The following is a 25,117-nucleotide window of genomic DNA, read 5'->3' as shown; positions in this document are numbered from 1 at the left end:
CCTCCATCAGGCGCCCCGGCTGACCAGGGGGAGGCGGTATAGTGACCACGATTACTACATGTTTTTGTGAGGGTATTAACTACCCTAGGAGACACGGGGAGAACATGCAAACTCCACACAGAGTAGGCCCTTTCGCCAACCCCACCTAGGGTATGGGCGCTGGTGACGCGGAGGAGAAGACACGCCCCAAGCGCCCACAGCATCCCCCGGCGGGAATCGAACCCAGGACCTTCTAGCTTTGAGGCGACAGCGCTACCGACTGCCCCTTTACCTTCGTAACATCCAATAACAAGCATTCCCTCTCGTTTTCCACAGACCCATAGAGAGAGAGAGAGAGTAACGTCACGCTTTGATCTCGCCGCAAAGCGGGCCGCTGCATGTGGGCTGTAGTTCCAAACATTGGAAGGTCCTCATTGAGATAGAACCAGCATTTCCGCATTCCATGCTTATACAATAGGAGTCAACGCTGGTGTCGTCACTCTCATATTAGATCACTCTGGTGTTCCACATCAGGATGTTTTAGTTTTAGCGGTTGATATCAACAGGACAGGACTCAGCATGATGAGGCTGTTGTTTAACGTTCACTTCTTCATTGTGTCCCCCGCTGGTATTAAATGGGATTAAATGTGACGTAAATGTGCGTCTGTCTGTCTGTGTGTGTGTGTGTGTGTGTGTGTGTGTGTGTGTGTGTGTGTGTGTGTGTGTGTGTGTGTGTGTGTGTGTGTGTACTACACATGTGTTGCATTACATCATCGTGGCCAAACATCCACCTCCTCCAAGCATCTGGGTTTTTCGAGGGAGTTTGTTCCCATGACGATGAAGGGAAAGCTCTGCAACTATTTTGGGACTTCAGATCCATGTTACAAACTGTTGTTGTCGGGCAGAAACCTCTCATCTCCATATTTAAACAATATCAATATCAAAAATCAAATTTAAAAAAATATTGTTTTTTTATAGTTTTAAGTAAAAGTGTGACTGTGGGTTTCATAGATATTGAACAAATGAAAAGTAGTAACAAGAACGTATGACTAAAGACACACAAGTTCTGCCCGACAGCGACGATTTATTTGATTGATTGAATACTTTATTAGTCAGAAATGTAAACAGCACGTGGTACAGTAAGACATTTTAGGCTAAAAGGATAACACAAAAATGTTTCCATTGTGGTCCAATGTATTCAATTCATCAACATAGCATAAAAAATGTACACAATAATCATCAACAAATACAAAACACTATTATGTACAAAGGAGATGGGAAAATGACATTGACTCCTCCCCTTGTCGTCTCCTGATAGATGATTTTTCAGTGTGTTACACATCCTTTAAAGAGGTGGTGCCATGGTTTTGCACTTTTTCTGTTTTTCATGTGTCTATGAGGTTGATAGAACTTCATAAAGCCCCCCGGTGGTGTTTTTATGGTGTTTTATGTCTTCTCTGACTATTTGGAGTTTCTTCCTGGAGGCTGAAACCTTGAGGGTCAAACGTGCCAATAGAGAAACAGCGCTTTAGTGACATCACAAAGCCATACCCTCCCCCTCATTATCATAACACAACAGGTGTGGGCATGAGGAGGAGGAGGGACAAGGACAGGTGGGTGGTGCTAAGGTGGTGGAGGAGGTGCTAAGGTGAGAACCAGGTATACTTAATGAACTGGAGGCGTGTCCACATAAAAACATAATTTTAACAATTTCTGTACACTTTTTTGTTGTTGAAAAAAATCCTTACAAAATAATAATACCTTATGATCAGGTTTTAGGGTTGAAAAATATCATGGCACCCCATCTTTAAAGGAGCATTTCACCCCTGGAAGAACTTACAGTCACTCAATGTTAATAATATTTGTAGTACTGCAGAATTTGAAATTTGCACCCTATGGCCAGAAAAATATAGAAGTCTGTGTGTTTGACAATGACCATAATGCTTTGGGGCACTGCCCTTCCTTGTGGGGAGGGGAGGCTGCGTGGGGGTGTGGTCTACATTGTAGTCAGGAAATAAGGTGAGATAAAGAGACTATGAGTCAAATGACTCATAGTCTCTGAGGATATGGATACAAATAAAAAAATACAGATAAAACACAAAAAAACACACCAGGATCATGTTTATGGGTCCTAGACCTAGATAAAAATAGGGGTTTGATGCAAAATCGGCAAAATGGCCCTTTAATGGATGGTGCCAGGGCATTCCACATGTTGGTGGCAGAGCAGTAGAATGAGAATTTTACCCATGTTTGTTCTAAATTTGGGTGGAACAAGACCATGGTCGCTCTAGTGTTGTGGCTGTGGGTGTCACACTCACTTTGGAGAAGTAGTCAGTCAGGTTTGAGGGTATTGAGGGCTCTGTCCCTTTGACTATCTTTAAATACCAATCCCATTTATATTTGCTGAAGTGTGTTGACGGAATGTGTTAACGCCACACATTAAAGAGTTTTACCGTACATGTTGTAGTTATTGGTTGCAGAGATACAGTACATCTCTGGAGCTACTTTATGACGTGGCTCGGTTCCTTTGTCCTTTGTTTCGTTCAGACTGCACGCACGCACACACGCACGCACGCACGCACGCACGCACGCACGCACGCACGCACGCACGCACGCACGCACGCACGCACGCACGCACGCACGCACGCACAGACACACAGATGTGTTTGCGCTCCTCTTGTTTAGTTTCAGAGAGACATGGAATTATGAGTCAGCTGTGTGGCTAAATGATGATGAACCTTTTCCATTCTCCTACTGAACACTCTGTGGACGAACGCTGCTCCTACCAGTGTTGCCAGATCTTGCGAGAGACATATAAGCAACCTGCGGCAACAAACAAAAAAGTATGGTAGGCCAAGCGCGCTTTAAACCTATACATGGTGGTCCTTACCTTGACATGAAAATGTTTGAGAACAACTGGTTTAAACAATAATAGAAAACATGTGGAAGACAAGCCCAAATAAGCAACTACACTTTAAAAGCAAGCCCCCCCCCCCCCTTCCAAAAAAAACCCTGCAACAACCTGCAACCACTAATATTTACAAGCGCTTTACAGAAAAACAAGCCCAAACTCACTTATAATAAGCAGACATGGCAACACTGGAGTGCTGAGGAGCTCAATGTGAACAATATGTCATTACTGTCAGATGACCAGTGGTGGAAAAAGTACTCACATTTTTTACTTAAGTAAAAGTATCAATACTGCGATGAAGAAATACTCTATTACAAGTAAAAGTCTGGAATTCAAAATCATTATAATTATTGTTTTAATGATTTATTTTGGGGCTTTTATATGCCTTCATTGATGAAGAGGACAGTAGGCTGACAGGAAATGGGGAGAGAGTTGGGGAATGGGAAAATGTACGTACAAAAGTATTGGCATACAAATGTACTTAACCCATTAAGACCTGAAACGCATCTGTCACTTTAGATTTCTTTGGCTTTCAAAAATAGCAGATCTACAAGCTCATAGCGCGGCACCGAGTGCCGCGCTATGAGCTTGTAGATCTGCTATTTTTGAAAAATCTTGAAAAAAAAGATTTTCGATTATTTTTTTCAAAAAACTGTTAGGATTTAGAAAACATTTTAAAGAATCGCCTCAGGTCTTAAAGGGTTAAAGTACCAAAAGTATAAGTACTCATTATGCAGAATGTCCCCATTTCACAAGTTTTCAAATCTATACAAATCTTTTGAAAATAGCAGCTATTTTCAAATGGACAAAATGTAGATATGTATAGGGCTGAAGTGGTTAATGTATGTTTTGTAATAAATATAAAAATCTACAAAGTAACTAGTAACTACAGTTTTCGAATAAGTTGTAGTGGAGTAGAAGTACACTATTTGCCTCTGAGATGTAGTGGAGTAGAAGTAAAAGTATTGAAAGTGGAAATACTGCTCAGTATAGTATGATTGTGTCTCCTTGACAACGGTTTGAGAACCACTGAACTACAGTAGGAGCATGACAGGCTCTCTCCATCTCATGGCTCCCTTTTGCTTGTTGTTTCAACCCCCCCCCCCCCCACCACCCCCACCCTCTCTCTCTCTCTCTCTCTCTCTCTCTCTCTCTCTCTCTCTCTCTCTCTCTCTCTCTCTCTCTCTCTCTCTCTCTCTCTCTCTCTCTCTCTCAGTCAGTTTTTCCCACAGTGTCTCTCAGGGCTCTATGTTCCCTTCCTCTTATTTTTGGCTCCTGGAAAGTGGAACCACGGGTCATCTGGGGCGGACCATAAGAAGAAGAAGAGGAAGAAGAAGAAGAAGACTGAAAGAGGAATGCGTGGTGGATCAGAGAGAGAGAGGGAGAGAGAGAGAGATGTGAACGAGAGAGATAGAGAGAGAGAGGAAGAACGGGTCCAGCTCGTTTCACAAAGCATGCAGGAAATACATTCCTCTGTTGAGTTTTAAGGATGTGAGAACGGCCTGCAGTGAGGGGGGGGGGGGGGGGGCGGAGGGTCTCTGGTGATGTACAACATGTTGAGGAGTGACTGACATGTTCATCAAAACGTGAACGCACACACGAGCATCAGAAAAATGACACGCACGCACACACGCCAAACAGCTATATCTTAAATATTGGTTTAGGCCAGTCGTTCTCAAACCTTTTAATGTCAAGGACCCCCAAATTGATATATATTTGGCCGCGGACCCCCCCCCATCTGAAAATGAATTTCAACAGCCAACATATAAATGGATAAAGAAAGAGGTTCAAATGGTTTTGCTGGGGACCCCCTGACCCCACTGGTTTAGGCAACATCCAAAATATGAATGTCATAAGGATGTTGTCCACGCTATAAATATTATGATATTCAATATCATCATCTACTATAGTGATATTGCACATTGAAAATCCTAACCGTACAATTATGCCAACAGGAGCACGTACGCACAGGAGAACACAAAAAAACATATTTTTGTCCTTTTTATATAGAAACATACGTTTTTCAGAATACTGTTGGGATTTAGGAGACATGTAGAATCGGCTTCAGGTCTTAAAGGGTTAAGATACTTTGACAGATGAGTTTAGACGAGTCATACTCCAGCACTTCACCACACGGAAAGAAAGACTGGAAAAATATACGCTCTCTGCCTCTCTTTCTCTCTCTCTCTGTCTTTGTCTCTTTCTGCCTCTCTCTCTCTCTCTCTCTCTCTCTCTCTCTCTCTCTCTCTCTCTCTCTCTCTCTCTCTCTCTTTCCACCCTTGCTGCAACGTTCACTATCTCTGCCAGACCCCTCCTTATCTGGTATTCTTATCTCACATCCTCACACCATTACCTCACATTAAAGGCTGACTAGACACGCGCCAGGAGAGCTGCCAAAATTAGGATGAAACAATATTGTTTTAAATGACACAATCTGACAAGAAACATTACCCCTTCTGAAAACAAAATAGAGATGGTTAGAAATTTGAGTCATATCAAGAACAGAAACTTTTTTTCCTTCTTCTTGGAACCCAGCAGAAGTGGCTAATTCGTCTCCGCTAAACCACACCTTTCCTTCTCCATTTCAGCCATTTTGTTCTGAATTCCACTTCTCCCTGCTGCTGCTGCCTCTGTTGTTTACAGCAAAAAGCCTGTCCTGAAATATCTCTTGTTCATAGGCTACTGTATAATACGCCAACGTACGGAAAACCCCGTCATCGCTCGCCGGCCGTGGTTGAAGACTCCGTGCTTTTAGTGTACTGTAGAGAGGTTCTGCCCTTTTTTCCATTGCATTCATCCAGGGATAGAGACAGCATGAGTTGGCATGGAAAAAACTCCCCTCAGGTTTTTCAAAACCCAAACAGACTGCAGCCCTAGCATTACTGGCATTAGCCTGACACAGTTGGGTTTTTTTTTACCGCCAGTCCCAAACTGAGGGCCTTTCAAGAGAGCTTACACCCTCTCCCTCTCCTATACCCCCCCACCCACTTTTCACTGGCCCTCTCCAACCCCCACCCACCTTCCACACACTCGCCTAGCTCTGCAAACGCAGAAGTAGCAGCAGTATGTTACTCTGACTTAACCACTTAATCCCTACATACTTCGCGGTGCGGCGAATAACGGAAATAGCCGATCTACAAGCCCACAACGCGTCGCTGGTGCAACGTGTTGTGGGCTTGTCGATCGGCTATTTTCAGTTGCGTGACACCCACATGTAAGTGATTACAACTCAGGCTTTAGCCTCTCCATCCCCCACCCACCTTTCAAATTCTCCATCTAGGGTCTGTCCCTCCCTCCCTCTCTCACTCCCTCCTTTATCCAGACCTGGTCCTGCAGAACGCCGACCGTTTACATTTAAAAACTGGCCTGGTATTTCTAAGAGCCACAGTCAGCGTCCAGTCTGTCATCCAGGCAAAAAACACAGGTTTGGTTATTGTGGTGGCTGACAACATCGTTCCAACAAAATATAACTTAGTTTGAACCACATTAACCCTGATGTCCCTATTTTGGGGAGAATCTTCCCGAAAAACGCGACAGCATAAGAGTACATAGTACCACATGGGCCCTAATGCCTGACAGGCAGCGACTCCCCCGGTTCGATTCCAGGCCAGCCAGCCGGACCAGTCACTGCCTGCATGTCACTCTCTTGCACTTTCTCCATCTTTCCTGTCTCTCTCTCTGCTGTTACCTATCCCATAAAGGCTCAGAAAAGCCCCCCAAAATACTTAAAAGTTACTTTAGTTATATTACTTTCAAAATCTCTCAGCACATTGCATTTGGCACATGAAACACCCACACGCACGCACGCACGCACGCACGCACGCACGCACGCACGCACACACACACACACACACACACACACACACACACACACACACACACACACACACACACACACACACACACACACACACACAAGGGGAGGTAAATGTAATTTTCCCATCTCCTTTGTACATATAGTGTTTGTATTTGTTGATGACATTTGTTGATTGTGTACATTGTTTATGCTATGTTGAGGAATTGAATACATAGGAAACAAGTCCCCAGGACTTTTTTGTGTTATCCTTTTAGCTTTAATGTCTGACTGTACCTTGTGTTGTTTACATTTCTGACTAATAAAGTATTCAATCAATCAATCAATCAATCAATCAATCAATCAATCAATCAATCAATCAATCAATCAGTCAGTGGTCACTGCTCCTACCTCCTTCCTCGGTCTGGAGTTCCATCCAGGGGGTCCACTCGGAGGGTCCCTGGCTGCTGTGACAGGCCACTCTGACAGCGTAGAGGCGGTGAGGGGCCAGGTCCTCCACGAGGTGCCGGGCGGGGGGCACGTTGATGTTCTGGTTGTGTATCAGTTCATCTGAGTCCCCAGAGTGCTTGGCCTGCATGGGGCAGAGAGACATAATCACATTATACACCATAACATGAGTCTGAATGACATGATCTGACATGTCCGGGATTTTAACCCGGGTCTTCCTACTTGGGACGCCAGAAACTTCTCCTGCTCTCACAAGACGTAATCCCTGCATGGCCGGGGGGAATATTGGATTTATGAACCTCAGGCAGGGCTACTTGTCAACTAGTAGTTGTCCTACCTGACACCAGGGTCTAAATGTCTAGTAGGGAGACCTCCTCCAACCATTGCAAACATACTCTCAGGTACACAACAAAAAACTGTTCCGGATTGCAGCTTTAAAGCTGATCATCTGGCTTACATATGAACCCTCTCAGAGTTAAATGAACAGGGGTCCAGGTTGGCGGTAGTTGTGTAAAAAATGCCTTTTAAAGCGTATTTCTCAGCACGACACTCATTTTCCCATGTGGATGTGAGCCAGGCTCAGCGAGGTGCAACACTCACAGAAAGCACAGCGTCATCAACAAAGAGAGAGAGAGAGATCACAGGCAGAGAAACCTGCTGCCTTTGCAGAATGCTCTCTCAGTGGTAAACAGGTTTAAAGAGGCACACGAGGGAGAAAATGAGCTCCGTCCGTCAGTAACAACGCTGAGAAACCACATGAAGGGACTCCAGTCTGCACTTATTGTTCTCAGCTGGTGACTCATCACAACACAGCTACCGGCGGCCGCACGCAAGTCGGACGGTTTTAAAAACATCACAGGTGAAAGATTGTTTTCAACTGACTTTTCTGTTTCATCTTTCTTTAAAATCATCACAGGTGAAAGACCGTTTTCAATTGTGTTTTCGGCTTCATCTAAGAATCCCAGAATGGGCCTGTTGGCTAGGCACAACAGTAGGCATAAACAGTCTGCGTCGCGACTACACAACAATAAAAGGCAATGAGTCTAGTGTTTCCTTATTTGACAAACAGTACATTTATGAATTTTCCTTTGATGTCTGACAATTGATCAACAAAAACATCCATTATGCTTGAAATAAAGGAAGAAATTAATATAACTCAGACAGGGTTGAGCAAATAAAAATGTGATTTATGGTATTTAGGATAGTCAAAGGGACAGTGCCCTCATAACCCTCATACCTCTAACTACTTCTCCAAAGTGAGTGACACCCACAGTAGAGCCCTGCTTTCTTAATCCCGCTCCCTTCGGGATTACATTTACTACTTCGGGATTACTTTTTACTTTTAGTACTCAAGTATATTTTGATGACAATACTTTTGTACTTTTACTTTTAGAGAGAGAGAGAGAGAGAGAGAGAGAGAGAGAGAGAGAGAGAGAGAGAGAGAGAGAGAGAGAGAGAGAGAGACTGTCCGCAGCACAGTAGGGGAAATTACTTCTCCTCTGCATGTAGGCATATTCATATCTTATATATAAGCTCTACATATGTTTTTTTGTGGGAGGATGCAGGATTTTGCGGGAGGATGCAGGATTTTGCGGGGCCCGCAGGTTTTATTTTGACCGCCTGTTCCTGACCGTGGGTATTTAAATACCGCCCGCAAGATATGCGTTGGGTCCTGGGGTACCGCGGGATCCCGCTCCCAATGCAGTGCTCTAACCCACAGCCACAACACTAGAGGGACCATGATCTGGTTCCACCCAAAAATAGACCAAACATTCTCATTCTACTGCTCTGCCACCAAAATGTGTACCACTGGTTTCTTTCAAAATTGGCCTGAAAAATCATCTATCAGGAGATCACAAGGGGAGGTCAATGTAAATTTCCATCGAAAGGAGGTGTCATTCACTGCTGACTTTTTTCTTTTATCGCCTTTGTACATAGTGTTTTGTATTTGTTGATGACATGTATGTTTGTGTTATTTTTTTACGCTATGTTGGTGAATTAAATACATAGGACCACAATAGAAACAAGTCCCCAGGACTTTTTTTGTGTTATCCTTTTAGCCTTAATGTCTGACTGTACCACATGCTGTTTACATTTCTGTATTGAACTGTACTTTTTTTTTGCAAACTGCTAATAAAGTATTCAATAAATCAATCAATCAATTAAAGTTTATCAATCAATCAAAGTTTGAGGGAGAGGGGAGTGGAATGCCATAATAAACCATGAGTGATTGATTTGTTAAATGAACAGATTGTCTTACTGTAGGTGGGGATCAAGGATATATAGAGAGGAGGTGGGGTTGATACGACACAGCGCGCTGGTCAGAACCGAACCAGTATAAAGTTGTACCTGGTCTGAACAATGAGGACCACAGTCTCAGTTTATAGTAACACAACGATATAACACCCACTTGTGTTCAAACCGAGGACACATAAGTGGATAAGTGGGTTATTATGATCGAACCCAATGTACTGTACGACTCAGGGAGAAAAAATAAATGTCTTGGGAGGGAGTGGATGCAATTAGCAGCAGAGCTGGTCAGCTTTCTTTAGCGGAACCGAGGAATGTTTATGAATGAGGAGTGTGTGTGTGTGTGTGTGTGTGTGTGTGTGTGTGTGTGTGTGTGTGTGTGTGTGTGTGTGTGTGTGTGTGTGTGTGTGTGTGTGTGTGTGTGTGTGTGTGTGTGTGTGTGTGTGTGTCAGTCAGAGAGAGGAGTCATGGCTGACTCAGAGAATCAGCGTTCAGCCAGTAAACAGGCCTGGTTAATGTAATAAGCTGCCATGCAGTGAGTCACCCAGTCAGAGCATTCCCTCAGTCTGTGTCACTGTCCGCCGTGTACCTGCTGTCACTGTCACCGCCGCAGCACTTCCTGTTGTTCTGTCACGCTCGCTCTTTCTGCCTTCCTGTTCTTCTTTTCCTTTATCCATTCATTCATTCATTCATTCATTCATTTATTTATTTTTGTCTTCAAATGCCTAATTTATGCTACTACATCGCACTACAGTTTCACAGACTGAAATAACCGAACTACAAGCTCACAATGCGTCGCATCCGCAATGGGTCGTGAGCTTGTATATCGGCTATTCCTGGTGCCCAACACACGTTGTACAACAAAGCATAATGCTTTGTCTTCCTTCCTTCCTTTCTTTCTTTCTCATTTCTTTCTCTTTCTTTCTTTCTTTCTTTCTTTCTTTCTTTCTTTCTTTCTTTCTTTCTTTCTTTCTTTCTTTCTTTCTTTCTTTCTTTCTTTCTTTCTTTCTTCCTTCCTTCCTTCCTTCCTTCCTTCCTTCCTTCCTTCCTTCCATGCATTTCCAGCCTTATTCATCCCTGTCTTTCTCTTGCAGTTTCTCCTAGTCCTAGTACAATAAACTCCTCTGAAACGGCACAATGACGCATTAAAATTCAAACATTTCTCCACATTCTGCTGTAGAGCTGGCCCCTTGGCTTATTCCCCTGTGTGTGTGTGTGTGTGTGTGTGTGTGTGTGTGTGTGTGTGTGTGTGTGTGTGTGTGTGTGTGTGTGTGTGTGTGTGTGTGTGTGTGTGTGTGTGTGTGTGTGTGTGTGTGTGTGTGTGCGTGCGTGTGTGCGTGTGTGTGTGTGTGTGTGTGTGTGTCTGGGGTGGGGGTGCAGCAGCAGCATGGGGTATACGGGCGGAGGGCTCCGTCAGGGGCGTCTTTATTAGAACCAGACGTTTTGGGGTGGTGCTGCTGAAGCGCGGCGCAGCGCTCCCCTTTCTCCTGCAGAAAATAATGTTCCCTCTCCTCTGGCACAACCCAGTGACATGGCTGAACAGCCACAGGACAGGACAGAGAGAGTCTGTGTATGTTTGTATTACTATACTAGTGAGGACCAAATGTCTCCCAACACAAGTATAGAATATGAGAAATAGACTTTGTGAGGATGGGTTTTTTCCTGGTCCTCACAATACATTTTGGGGGGTTTTACGGTTGAAAATTGTATTTTTTGTAGCGAGACGTTATACAACCTATAACCGACGGTTATAGGTTTAAGATTAAACATTTAGATGTTTATTTTTTTGTAGGGATTCGGGATTGAGTTATGCCTGATTTACACTGTTGGGCACCGGAAAATAGCCGATGTACAAGCCCACAACGCGTCGCACTGGGTTTGTATATCGGCAATTTTTTGGCTTAAGAAATTATGGTTAAAAAGAAACGTATTTTTTCTAAAAATGGCATTCATGAAATCACTGTCTTAAACTGTTGATGTCCTCACAAGTATATAACACAAATACACAGAACAGGAGACATGAGGGAGAGACAGAGAGAGAGAGAGAGAGAGAGAGAGAGGGAGTGGTCCAACATCAGATTAGCGCACAAGGCCGCTTTCCCAGAGTGAAACCCGAGCCCTCCGCTCCGTGAATAAAGCGAAGTGAGGGAGGGAGGGGTCAACAAAGAGTTAAAGGAAAGAAAGAAAGAAGCAAAAAGAGAAGAAAAGCCCTCTTTTCTCTCCAAGAATCCTCCGTAGCAAAGCTGCAGGTCATGCTCAGCGGAGAGCAGGGGGGGTGGGGGCCCATTTTATAGATCCATAGAGTGATGTGTTGTTTAAAGTGCTCGCCAAGAAGAGGTACCCGTAAAAAGAACAAAATATATAATAATAATAATAATCTGCCCCGTAAAAGTGGCCCCGTCACACGGAAGACTGTACATAACATTATAATATAACTTGAACTACCTGTTGGAACGCATTGAAGTTCCTCATTGTTTAATGAAAGAACTACGCTCTACAGGTTCTGGCTATAGCAACATAATGTGTTGGAAGCAACGCAACTCTTCACATTGTTGAGCTTGTAGATCGTCTATTTCCAGCGAAGATATTTGGGAGTAGAGCGAAAACAGGAGGAGACCTGTCCTAGGATAGGGCCGGGGGGGGGGGGGGGGGGTCAACTAAGTATATAGGGTTTAAGTGGTTATGGCACTCCGCTTTGAGTCATGCCAACAGCATCCATAATCAGGATATACCACCGCCGCCCGTTGTGTGTATAATAGCTAATCATTATAAAGCACAGAAATAAGCACTATGGTGTTCAGGCCATGGTCCTGGGGGGAGGGAGCCCAATATGACCCGGGTAGGGTATGAAAGACCCTTACATACGTACAAACTCCATGGCTACTCCCCTACCTCCCCACCTGCACAACAGGCCACCTCGCACGCACAAACCCAACACAACATAAGACATTGGTTCTCAAAGTGGGGTCCGGGGACCCCCAGGGGTTCCAGGGGGGTCCCCAGCTAAATGATAGATTAGGCACCAAATGGACCCTTATGGGTCTGTAACTCTGAGAGTGTACAAATGGAACCAAATGGACTCTCAGAGTTAAATTGACATAGATTTTACAATATAAATTGCGGTCCAAGTGATAGAAATGCCATTAAATGGGGGTCTGTAGCCCTAATGCATGTGAAACTGGGGGTCCTTGAAAATAAAATGGTTGAGAATCACTGCTAGAGCTGTGAAAAATCTTCTCTTATGGGGGTCCCTGGCATATCTTTTGAAATGGGGGTCCGCGGGCTAATAAGTGTCAATTTGGGGGTCCTTGACATGAAAAAGTTTGAGAACCACTGACATAGACAAGACACTACAGATACCCATATACATAGACAGTAACAATTCATCTCTTGTAAAGCACAGTGAACCAGCTCAGTGGCCTTGTGGTTAAGAGTGTCCGCCCTGAGATTGGGAGGTCGAGGTGCAGTCCCCGGGCTGGGTAAGTCCCTGCGACATAGCGTCATCATGTCCAGGGGGGTGTACAGTACTTGTACTTCATGACTGGGGGATGTTCATGTCCATTAATTAAGCTGCCTCACGCTACAGAAACAGGAGATAGGCTCCTGCCCCTATGGGCCTTACAGTATGGACCACATGGCTCTGGAACTGTTGGTTCCCAAGGCTACTTACAATTTACAATATAGGCATTTAGCAAACGCTCTTAATCCAGAGCGATTTACAGTAAGCAAGGACAACACGACATCAAATCCATAGAAATAGTCATCTAGGATCATAGGTAAACCAAGAACCTATCATCAGTCTAACAGTAGAATATCCACACACAAAACATCAATAATCGAATTGGAACTGTAGGCTACACACTATAGGATGCCAGGTCAACAAATGAACCTGGCATCGTCTACATAACATGCTATCTAAATGACATGTTATCCTTTGCATAAGGCTGCATGGTCGTCGAGGCTACGGCAAGTGCTACGGCAAGTGCTACGGACTAAGGTGGAGTCTGAAGGGGTGAGTCTTCAGATTACGGCGGAAGATTGGGAGCGTGTCTGCAGTTCTAATTGCAATTTGGAGTTCATTCCACAGTTTGGGAGCCAGAAGGGAGAAGAGTCTGGGTATCAGATACCCATATGCGTTCATCTTAAAGCACAGTAATCACCTGAGTGCATTGTAGAGTAACTCACTCAGAGCTGAGGGGCTCACGCCAGTGGTTTTCAAACGTTTTGTGCCCAAGGCCGCACCAAAGGACAAGTCAAAATCTCAAGACACAACGGGATTCATATCTGTGCAAAATAGCCTCTATAACACCTGTTAATAATAGTTGTATATATTGGAATAATAATGTGAGGCCATGAGAAAATCCCACGGCACACCTCACAGCACACCATTGTGCCTCGGCAGTCGACACACCATTTGGAACGCACAGGCTCCTCAGACCTCTCGTGTACACGTGTGTCTCACCTGAACAGAACAGCGGATGATGGGGTAGTCTCCTCCGAAGCCAGGGTGCCACGCTACCAAAAGACTTGTCTGTGTGATCTCCTCTGCCCTGAGGTTCTGAGGCCGAGATGGAAGAACTGGAGGGGAAAGCCACAAGAAGATTATAGAAATGAAAATGATTTATTATTAACCCATTAAGACCTGAGGCCGATTCTACAAATGCCTTCTAAATCAGTAGTTCTCAACACTTTCAAGATTGTGCAAAGGTGTTCAAAAATAGCAGATGTTCAAGCTCAAGCTTGTATATCTGCTATTTTTGAATAGCCAATGCAAAAATCTAAAGTGACACAGATGCTTCCCCAGCTTTAATGGGTTAATCATCATGAATAAACTTTGGTCCTCTTACAACGACTCTGGTCGTTCTCAAGGACCCCAAAATGTATTATGTATTTGGCCGCAGAACCCCATCCTAAAATATTTTGTGCCAGGGCCCCAATCATAAGAGTAGATGTACATTGTTTAAAACATTTAGAAATATTCCAAAATTATTAACAATTCTTCAAGAATAGCTGAAATATAAAATACGGTTTAAGTGGTTAAACTGTTCTTCATTTAGCTGGGGACCCCCACGGAACCCCCCCAAGGAACCAACTGGGGGTCCCCGGACCCCCCTTTGAGAAGCAGTGTGTTAGGACACCTACCAGTGATTGTCCCAGAGGCGGAGGTGGCCACTCCTTTGTCGTTATGAGCCTCGCAGGAGAAGGTGCTGGTCCGGTTCAAACCTGCACACACAAACGCAAAACCACACGAAGGTGTGAAAGCGGAAAACACCTGAGTGTCACTCAAACTCAGCAGCTTGAGGTGGGAATAAGGAGTTGGCAGCAGTTGTTCATTTATCTTTTTTCAGAGGGCCAAACTGAATTTGATAAAGTGAACAAAGGGCCGAACGTTGGACAATTGAATTAAAAATGAATTATGTTAAAACTGCATGAATTTGGTACACGCGACAGATTGCTTTATAATATAGTAGTGTACTTGCCAGGCTAGAAGGCCTGGGCCCTTGCTTCACAACCCAAGACGTTTCTGTTACAAAATATTTTACAGCTGCATGTGTCACACTGGTGATAATGAAAATATCACTTACATAAAACAATACACCTCAGTGCAGATTTATACTTTGATGTACAGTATTGTGTGCCAAAAAACAGCCAATCTACAAGTGTGCTCATACAGGAGTATATTTTTTTTACAATTTTTTCATCTTTTTTGGGCTCTTTTCTGGTCCCGTTCAAACCTGAACCAACAAACGTAAAACAAGTCATGACACAAAACGGGAAAGCCCTGAGCATCGTTCAAACTCTAAATCCCCACTCAGCAACTCCAGCTAGGCACAAAGCCAGATTTAACCCATTAATACCTGGAACGCATCTGTGTCACTTTAGATGTCTTTGGCTATTCAAAAATAGCAGATATACAAGCTCATAGCGCGGCACCGAGTGCCGCGCTATGAGCTTGTAGATCTGCTATTTTTGAAAAATCGAGGAAAAAAAAAAAAATTTATTTCAAAAAATTGTTAGGATTTAGAAGACATTTCTAGAATCTTCTCAGGTCTTAATGGGTTAAATGCCATTGTATGTGGCTGACGTGTGCCGAAAATAGTCGATCTCTAAGCACATCACGTCACAATGCGCTGCGAGCTTGAGGGTTGCCTATTTTGGGGTACTTTCTGATCTTGTTCATACGTGGCCAGGCAAACGGAACAAACACACAGGTGTGAAACCAATAGAGCCCAAAGCGTCACTCAAACTCCAAATCCCGACTCAGCATCCGGAGCCGGGCGTTGCGCTGACGTTAAGAGTTCACACACAGGTTACAGGATTCAGAGAGAGTTCAGTGTCCCGTAAGGGCGAGAGGGTTTTTATCTGTGATCATTATGGTTAGCATTAGCGTTAATGCTTTCATGTTGATACAAGGGTGTATGTGTGGGAGAATAATCCCTAGTTGGAAATGGAAGCCAGCTGTCACCTTGAGACTCTGGAACATTTTCTTTTTCTTTTAACATTTTGAAGGTGTGCTCTTTCATCTGTGAAGAGATTGACTCCATGCTGTATATTTTGGATGGGTCATGGCGTGTATTTCCTCTGACGCACATGGAGTCTCCTTCCGTATGAAATGTGAACAATGTAAACAGAATGTTTGTTGACAGTGTGTCCGGCTTGATGTGAAGTAAACTGAACAGAACCTCTCTCTCTGCCTCGTTATTATTAGACTAGGATAATAACGTAACAGACAGTGTCCCGGTGCTGCATATTAAAGGTATAGTGTAAGTGATATATTTGGGTTAAAACTAAATGTTTTTTGTTAAAAGGTTAAAGCTCGATTACTTATTACAGAGTGTTTGTTCAGTAACAGGGGTCTCCCCGTCTCTCCAACTATTTTAGTTAATCAGAACATACATTTCCAGGTGAAATACCAATTTTGTCCAATCAGGCGAGAGAACCCATTTATCAGCTTCAATTTTACAATGTTCCAGTTCCAATTTTGTCTGCTAATTTTACGTTTCATCAAACACTTCCAACTTCACGTTTTTCCTATACCCTGTATGAGTTCTCTCTCCTGATTGGATTAAACTGGTATGTACTTTTCTGTTTACTAAACAGCTGGAGAGACGGGTAGACCCGCATGTTACAAAAATGTAACTTACACCAACTTTAAAGGCCCCAATCCAGGATTGGTTTGAACACATAAATTAGGGTTATATTACGCACATTAAATATCAAGTTGAATGAATTCAGTTTGATTTGTAGATAGAAAATGTGCAATTTGAAACTAAATTTGTTGGGGCTTTTATTTACCTTTATTTGGATTGTACAGTGTAGAATGACAGGAAACAGGAAGAGAGACGGGCAGTGACACGCAGCAAAAGTTGTTGGGCTCGGGAATCAAACCCACAGCTCGGTGTCAGGCTGCATTAGAGACTATATGTGGAATGCGCCTTAAGGCGCCCAGCAATTTGAAACTTTCGTATATCAGTTTCATATCGGTTTCACTACTGTGTGTGCAAACATTACCAACGTAAACAAACCTCTACAGCCTCGAAATACAATGTGTTTATTGGTTGTGTCATGGTGTTAGTCATTCTATCAAGCGCTGAGTCAATCACCTCGAGAATTAACAAAAATGTATTGGCTTGTTTACGTTTGTGAACCGTTAGAGCTGCAACTCATTAATTGAATCAATGTGTATGGTAGAGGATGTTTCTCATACTGTAGCTCCAGAATGCACCCATTTTTGTCCCACCCAAAAAAAGTATAATTTTCAATTTTACAATGTAGGCACTTCAGCAGCCACTCTTTGACCAGAGCGACGTACAATGAGCAAGGTAAACACATACATCAAATGCGGAGAGGCAGTGTAGTCAAGTACCTAAACTAGGATCCCAGGTAAACCGAGAACCTGGCATCAGCCTAAACAATATACTATCAAAGTAATAATCTGTACATTGAGACTATTAGCCCTTTAAGACCAGGGGACGCATCTGTGTCACTTCTTGATTTGAGCGAAAAAGCATTATTTTACACTTCGGCTATTCAAAAACAGCAGATATACAAGCTCATAGCGCGGCACCGAGTGCCGCGCTATGAGCTTGTAGATCTGCTATTTTTGAGAAATCGTGAAAATTTGCGCAAATCTTTCAATATATATTTTTTCAAGCGAACATTTGCAACTGAAATCTTTGCTTCTGGGGGTCCCTGGAAGAGCATATTTTGAGATGGGGGTCCGCGGCCAAATACATGTCATTTTGGGGGTCCTTGACATGCAAAAACTGATATTATAGCAACATATGTAAAAATAAAAAAAAACTGTTAGGATTTAGAAGACGCAGAAGCAAAGATTTGCACAAATGTTCACTATTTTTCAAAAAATAGCAGATCTACAAGCTCATAGCGCGGCACTCGGTGCCGCGCTATGAGCTTGTATATCTGCTATTTTTGAATAGCCAAAGAAATCTAAAATGACACAGATGCGTTACAGGTCTTAAAGGGTTAAGATACCAGGTAAACAATGAACCTGGCAACCGTCTAAATAACATGCTATTTAATTACATTTTAACCTCATGGTCAAGAAAGAACAAGCCTAAGTAACAAAAACATGAGAACATATGACCAAGGCACCGTAAGGCTACATGGTCGTCATAACTAGGTCAAGTGCTACCTGTAGGCTAAAGGTGGAGTCTGAAGAGGTCAAATTATTTCATTCATTTGTAACCCTGAGAGTCTCTCTCAGAGTCTCATAAATGGCCCCTTTATGGCAGTTGTCTTCAACAGGGGGTCCAGGACCCCTAGGTGGTCCTCAGAGTTACTACAGGGGGGTCTCCAAATCTTTGTGTGATGGGACCTTTTTCTTTTATTTACATGAACCACTTGGACCCTAGCATCCCTATATTCTGTGGAGAACGCCAGCCAAAAATAGCAGATCTACTAGCTCCCAACGCCTCGCGCTGCAAACGTGTCGTGAGCTTGTAGATCGGCTATTTTTCAGTAGAGGGTTTGGTGTAGAGGGAAAAGGAGCAGACCAAGTACAGGGTCAAAGGTCAAGTAAAGTTGACGAAGTACTGAGAGTTGTTTTTAATTGTCTGAAAATACACTGATGACAGTGCTGTCAAACAAGTCTATGAAGCTATCTATGAAATCTATGAAAAGGTTTAATCTGCAACACCATTTTATACAATATGTAGTGGGGGTCCCTGCTTCATCTCTCTCTCGGCTTAGGGGTCCTTGACCTGTAAAACGTTGAAGACCCCTGCTTTACTGGTTCCAGTTGCACACTGAGTTAAACCGTTGTATTGGCTGTGGTTCTGAGGGCCTCTGAGAGGGAGCAGAACCTTCTGACACACGCTGACATTCACAAGTGAATGAGTCCTCTCTCAAGATATGGTGACTCACAGGGCCACTCACACACACACACACACACACACACACACACACACACACACACACATTCAAAACCACATTCCACACACACACACACACACACACACACACACACACACACACACACACACACACACACACACACTCACACACACACACACACACACACACACACACAGAAACATGTGACATTCAAATCTATTATCTAACATCCCAACACTACCAGTCCCGCCACACACATACAGTCCCCCCCTGCCACACACTCATACAAACACACACACACACACACACACACACACACACACACACACACACACACACACACACACACACACTCACACACACACAGCGTGTTGTGTGGCGCGGTGCCGTGCTGAGGAGAGCATGCCTCCATTGTGTGGAGTGGTGGCCTGAAAAAGAACAGAGGGTACCGAGCCCTGGAAGAGCATGCCATCGCAAAAAAGGACATACGCACGCACACACACACACACACACACACACACACAACGAAAGCCTTGAGCGTTCATTCAACATTGAAAGGGTAAAACACTGACTCTCACGGGGGCTTTTTGCTCTGGGGAGGATCGAGGCAGGAATGATGAGGTCTTGTTGTCTGACCGGCGACTGCTGCATGCCGCGAATGAATGAACCGAGGCTCATTGCGTTCACATCACGCGATTGTGCCACTCTCCGTTTGTGTCGGCCCTTCCTTCTCTTTTTTTTTTTTTTTTACACCATCGGAGGAGCGGAAGGCCGACATCCGATGATGACCTATGGTGTCCTATAGTGACCTATAGATGAGATCATGTCGCCTGCAAGACGACATGATCTTTACAGGTCTATTTGGTTACATTTGTATATACTACTAATAGACACTGAGGAATTTTACTGAGGGTTAACTCCAGAGGTGGAAGATGAGTACTCATCTCTTACTTTTTTTTTAAAGTATCAATACCACAATGTAGAAATACTCTGTTTTTCTACAAGTAAAAGTCCTTGCATTTAAAGTGAATCACAGACACACACCGGCCCTTCACGTTGTGATCTAATGTGTGTGTGACAGGCTTAATTGTTGGAAGACAGCCAAGAATTCAGGTCAAAAGTACTCTTTGATGTCCAAGAAGCCACAAAGTGCTTGCCATGTCTTGCTGCATCACGTGGTAGAGACACAAGGAGGAAATAAACAAGACGAAATTCAGATACCGGTAGCTGTCATGAGTCATGATAGAGGCTGTCTGTCTCCTTGGATGTGCGTGTAAAGAAGACTGGTTTGTGGAAGACTGATTTATCGCGTGTGCGTCTGTGCACGACAGGTGTCAAACTATCTGGGTTTAGAGCTAAGTGTGACGGCATATGTGTTGTGCATCCATGCTCACAGGATGAATCAGTCTTCCCTACTTCCCTGGGGATTAACATGTTTAACATATTTTAGCTTTTTCTAGTTGGCAATGCCCTTCTTTCACCCCTGCTTTTATTATATTCTTAGTTTAATAGAAAAAGAAAAAGGAAACAATGTAAAAAAGTACATACATAGACTGTCTGTTTGACAGTAAACTGAAATGCTGCATGCTGCTATTGCCTGGTGCTGCTACTTGTGTTTTGTATAGGTGTCTTGGTTGTACATTATGTGGTTGTTTTTATGTTTTTTAGAGGACCACAGTGGAAATAAGTCTTAGAGCTTTATTGTAGGTTTTATCCTCTGTGATATCGTGTGTGTGTGTGTGTGTTATTGTCATGCTGATGTGCAATGTTATGCAATCGACAGATCAGACTGATGTTTATCAAACGGTCGGCCTCTTCCCTGGAAGCCACTGAAACGGATACAATTGTAAAATATGTTTTCCTTTTTGTAGCCATAAATGTCCCTGAGCTTTGGCCACAACTGACCCTAAAAAGCATGTGCGTGCGCGTGTGTGTGTGTGTGTGTGCATGTGTGGTGGGCTGGTGTGCAGCTGTCCATTCCAGAGTAGTGAGTGAGCGTGTGTTGTTGAACCAGAACCAGACAACCTGCTGTCGTGAGTCAGACCCGGACCCTTTATTGTTATTATTATTACCCAGCCACTCTATCTCTTCTTCCTTCCTTCCCTAATTCCATTCGTCTTTTCTGACTCAGCCTGCCCCTCCTCAAGGTAAAATAAGTGGGCTTCAGTCTGTGTGTGTGTGTGTGTGTGTGTGTGTGTGTGTGTGTGTGTGTGTGTGTGTGTGTGTGTGTGCGTGCGTGCGTGTGTGTGTGTGTGTGTGTGTGTGTGTGTGTGTGTGTGTGTGTGTGTGTGTGTGTGTGTGTGTGTGTGTGTGTGTGTGTGTGTGTGTGTGTGTGTGTGTGTGTGTGTGTGTGTGTGTGTGTGTGTGTGTGTGTGTTTTTTTCAGTCTGTGAAACTAGACGATGGTGACGAAGTCATGACACAAATGAATGAGCAGACAAACTTGGAATTGGAAAACAAGCTGATGAATGAGCTTCAGGGACAGGGAGACCCCCCTGGGGAGCAATGATTACTATCACAACACAGAGCTTTAGAAGTTTTTAACAATACATGTTTTGTTTTAACCAAAATATACCTCTTATGTCCAAAACTGTTACTTTTCAGGATTTAACCCATTAATACCTGGAACGCATCTGTGTCACTTTAGATTTCTTTGGGCTATTCAAAAATAGCAGATCTGCAAGCTCATAGCGCGGCACCGAGTGCCGCGCTACGAGCTTGCAGATCTGCTAATTTTATTTAAAATTTTTTTCAAAAAACTGTTAGGATTTAGATTTTTTTAAAGAATCGCCTCAGGTCTTAATGGGTTAAAGCATGGATGCATGGATGAAATAAGGATCTCTATTGAAACGATTTAATATATATCCCTTTTATTTTTACTTTCTGTATAGGTGAAGGGGTTTTACATGCTTTATGTCTCTTAATAGCAGAGACATAAAACATGTGCGTTTCGAGCTTGTGGATCTGCTACTTTAGATGCTTTTTGTGGGACGCTGTACTCAAGCAGTGGTGGAAAAAGTACTCAAATTCTTTACTTAAGTAAAAGTACCAATACTGCAATATAAAAATACTCTGTTACAAGTAAAAGTCCAGAATTCAAAATTTACTTGAGTAAAAGTACAAAAGTATTGGCATCAAAATGTACTTAAAGTACCAAAAGTAAAAGTACTAAATATTTGAAAATAGCAGATCTACAAGCTCACAACGCGTCGCGATGAGACGCGTTGTGAGCTTGTAGATCGGCTATTTTCAAATAGCCTAGGTATAAAATAGGGCTAAAGTGGTTAATGTATGTTTTATAATATCATAGTTTATATCTGAAAAGTAACTAGTAACTAAAGTTTTCAAGTAATTGTAGTGGAGTAAAAGTACAATATTTGCCTCTGAGATGTAGTGGAGTAGAAGTAAAAGTATTGGAAATTGGAAATACTCAAGTAAAGTACAAATACCTCAAAATTGTACTTAAGTACAGTACTTGAATAAATGTACTTAGTTACTTTCCACCACTGCGCTGTAGTAAGATCGAGTAGGACGTTGATTATACGAAAAAACACAAAAAGTTAGAATATGGAGATAAGAGGTTTCTGCCCCGACAGCGACGGTGTGAGTAATGTGAAACAGAGTGCTGCGTGACAGTGTGTGAAAGCCGTTTACCGGTGAGGTCGAGGGTGGAGGGTGACAGGGCCACTGGGTCCGCCAGAGCGTTGAGCGGGGCCCCGTCCTGGAGCCAGATGACCCGGACCGGATCCGGGGGCCCGTGGGCCACGCAGCGCAGGCCCAGGGACACGTTGGCCACCACGGACATGTGCTGGGGCTCCACCGAGAAATGAGGCAGACCTGAGGGGGACGGGAAACACAAGACAGTTCAACACCAGCGGTTCTCAGAACTGTTTCGTGGAGGGACCCCCGACATTGATACTTAGACAAAGCCTATGGCAGTGGTTCTCAAACGTTTTCGTGTCAAGGACCCCCAAAATGATATGTATTTGGCCGCGGACCCCCGTCTCAACATATTTTGTCCCAGGGACCCCCAGAAGCACAGATTTAAAAATAAATCTTTAAAAATAAGACTTTAAAAAAACATATATATAGTCAAAAGGTTTGCACACATTTACAAGATTTTTCGAAAATAGCAGATCTGCAAGCTCATAGCGTGGCGTATTGTGATGCTATACTAACACATTTTGCTGGGGACCCCCTGGAAGCCCCCCCCCCCCCCCCCTCCCAAGGACTCCTGGGGGTCCCCGGACCCCACTTTGAGAACCAATTGCCCACAGGACCCCACATTTGAAAAGAGTTGGTACCAGCAGGGACCCCCTTTTGAACCCACAACCTCCGGGTGGTGGGCAGCTAATACTTTACCACAGCGCCACCCGAGCGCTTGAATAGTCATTGTTAGATACAGTCCATTCTCAGTGGATCACCTTCTAGCTGGTCACATTATAGTGAAATTATAACCTGTTTTGAGCATGTCATAGGCCCAAAACAAAATCCAAAATACTTAATCCATTAAGACCTGGAACGCATCTGTGTCACTACTTGATTTGGGCTAAAAAAAAAAGCATTGTTTTACGCTTTGGCTATTCAAAAATAGCAGATATACAAGCTTGTAGCACGGCACCGAGTGCCGCGCTACGAGCTTGTAGATCTGCTATTTTTGAGAAATCGTGAAAAGGTGTGCAAATCTTGGAATATATATTGTTTTAAAGCAAACATTTGTAACTCAAATCTTTGCTTCTGGGGGGTCCCTGGAACAAAATACTTTGAGATGGGGGTCCGTGGCCAAATACATATCATTTTGCTGTCCTTGACATGAAAAAGTTTGAGAACCACTGACATAGCAACATGAGTTTTTTTTTTTTTTTAAACTGTTCTTACTGCTCATAACGTGTGAGCTTGTACTGTAGATCAGCTATTTCTGAAATAGCGCTTAAGTGGTTAAACGGTTCCACATTTTGCCCGCCCCTGGAACCCCCCTGCAGTAGGCTACCCCCACTTTGAGAAGCACTGGTCAACACAGGACTAGGGCAGACTTCATGTAAATGGAGGGTGTATGTTTATGTTCATGATTGCCTCCGTAGGGGGTGTCATACTACACCCCTTAGAGTGGGTCGCTTTCAGTTCTGGTCCTGGGGGTCTACAGTGCAGCTGGTTCCCATTCTAACGGTGATGTAGACGTAGATGAGGTGAGGTGAGGGGTGGTACACATCACCGCTACAACACAACATCACCCATACTGGAGTGTTGGGGGGCAATTAGGGAGTAAACGTGTAAATATGTAAATCAAAACGATGGATATGCATAATGTTTGCCTCCATATATGTTGTTAATTCATCAATATGTGTAACTGGCATGTATGTATATATATGCCAAGTAGACAGGTCCATTTGGTTACATTTGTGCACTTTCAGAGGTAGACATGATTCAGGGAAATAGGGACATGACTCATGTCCTTGCTTATATTTGCTCCAGCTTAAATAATGAACGAGTGTGTGTGTGTGTGTGTGTGTGTGTGTGTGTGTGTGTGTGTGTGTGTGTGTGTGTGTGTGTGTGTGTGTGTGTGTGTGTGTGTGTGTGTGTGTGTGTGTGTGTGTGTGTGTGTGTGTGTGTGTGTGTGTGTGTGTGTGTGTGTGTGTGTGTGTGTGGATGAACACACTGCTCACCCTCCAGCTGGATGTTGCCCGTGTCAGACAGCGTCTGGTGTTCTTCTGACAACACAGCACAGCGATAGGAGCCCATGTCCGGAAGCTGCACCTTCTCTATCCTGTATGGACAACAAACCATGAGAGACATGTCCGGAGGATGCACCTTCTCTATTATGTCTGGAAGATGCACCTTCTCTATCCTGTATATGGACCATGAGCAAACCATGAGAGGATCACCATGTCCTGACATGACCTCTGTCTACACTCTCATTTATCTGTCCCCAGACAGACAGACAAACAGACAGACAGACAGACAGACAGACAGACAGACAGACAGACAGACAGACAGACAGACAGACAGACAGACAGACAGACAGACAGACAGACAGACAGACAGACAGACAGACAGACAGACAGAGACAGACAGACAGACAGACACAGACAGACAGACAGACAGACAGACATCACAGGACATCACAGGACATTTGGGATGCACTCCACGGATATCATCAATTTTTCAATTCGTAACTCTTGAGAGTGGGTTACCACTTGTACCTGCAGAGTTTACCATTTGCACACTCTCACATTTAGACATGAGTAAGGGAAATAAAGAACAAATGGATGCTGAGGATTGTTTGTGTGTATGTTCATCAATACACTGCTCACCCTCCAGCTAGAGCACACAGACAGACAGACAGACACACACACACACACA

At 43.7% G+C, this 25,117-nt stretch overlaps 1 protein-coding gene across 1 annotated transcript in view; it reads right to left on the bottom strand.

The window, feature by feature from the left end:
• axl (AXL receptor tyrosine kinase) overlaps positions 1-25,117 on the bottom strand; it is a 64,059-nt gene that overhangs the window by 25,752 nt on the left and 13,190 nt on the right. Inside the window, exons 3-7 of the mRNA XM_080429482.1 lie at positions 24,421-24,521; positions 22,412-22,594; positions 14,544-14,624; positions 13,864-13,979; positions 7,095-7,275 (exon numbers count right to left, since the gene is read on the bottom strand). Of these exons, the coding sequence (XP_080285608.1) occupies positions 7,095-7,275; positions 13,864-13,979; positions 14,544-14,624; positions 22,412-22,594; positions 24,421-24,521 (662 nt within the window). The remainder of the gene's footprint in view (positions 1-7,094; positions 7,276-13,863; positions 13,980-14,543; positions 14,625-22,411; positions 22,595-24,420; positions 24,522-25,117) is intronic.

This window comes from Gymnoscopelus braueri, assembly GCF_963280865.1.
Source record: "Gymnoscopelus braueri genome assembly, chromosome: 5".
Taxonomy (NCBI): Eukaryota; Metazoa; Chordata; class Actinopteri; order Myctophiformes; family Myctophidae; genus Gymnoscopelus; species Gymnoscopelus braueri.
This window is presented reverse-complemented; position numbering and strand designations above follow the sequence as displayed.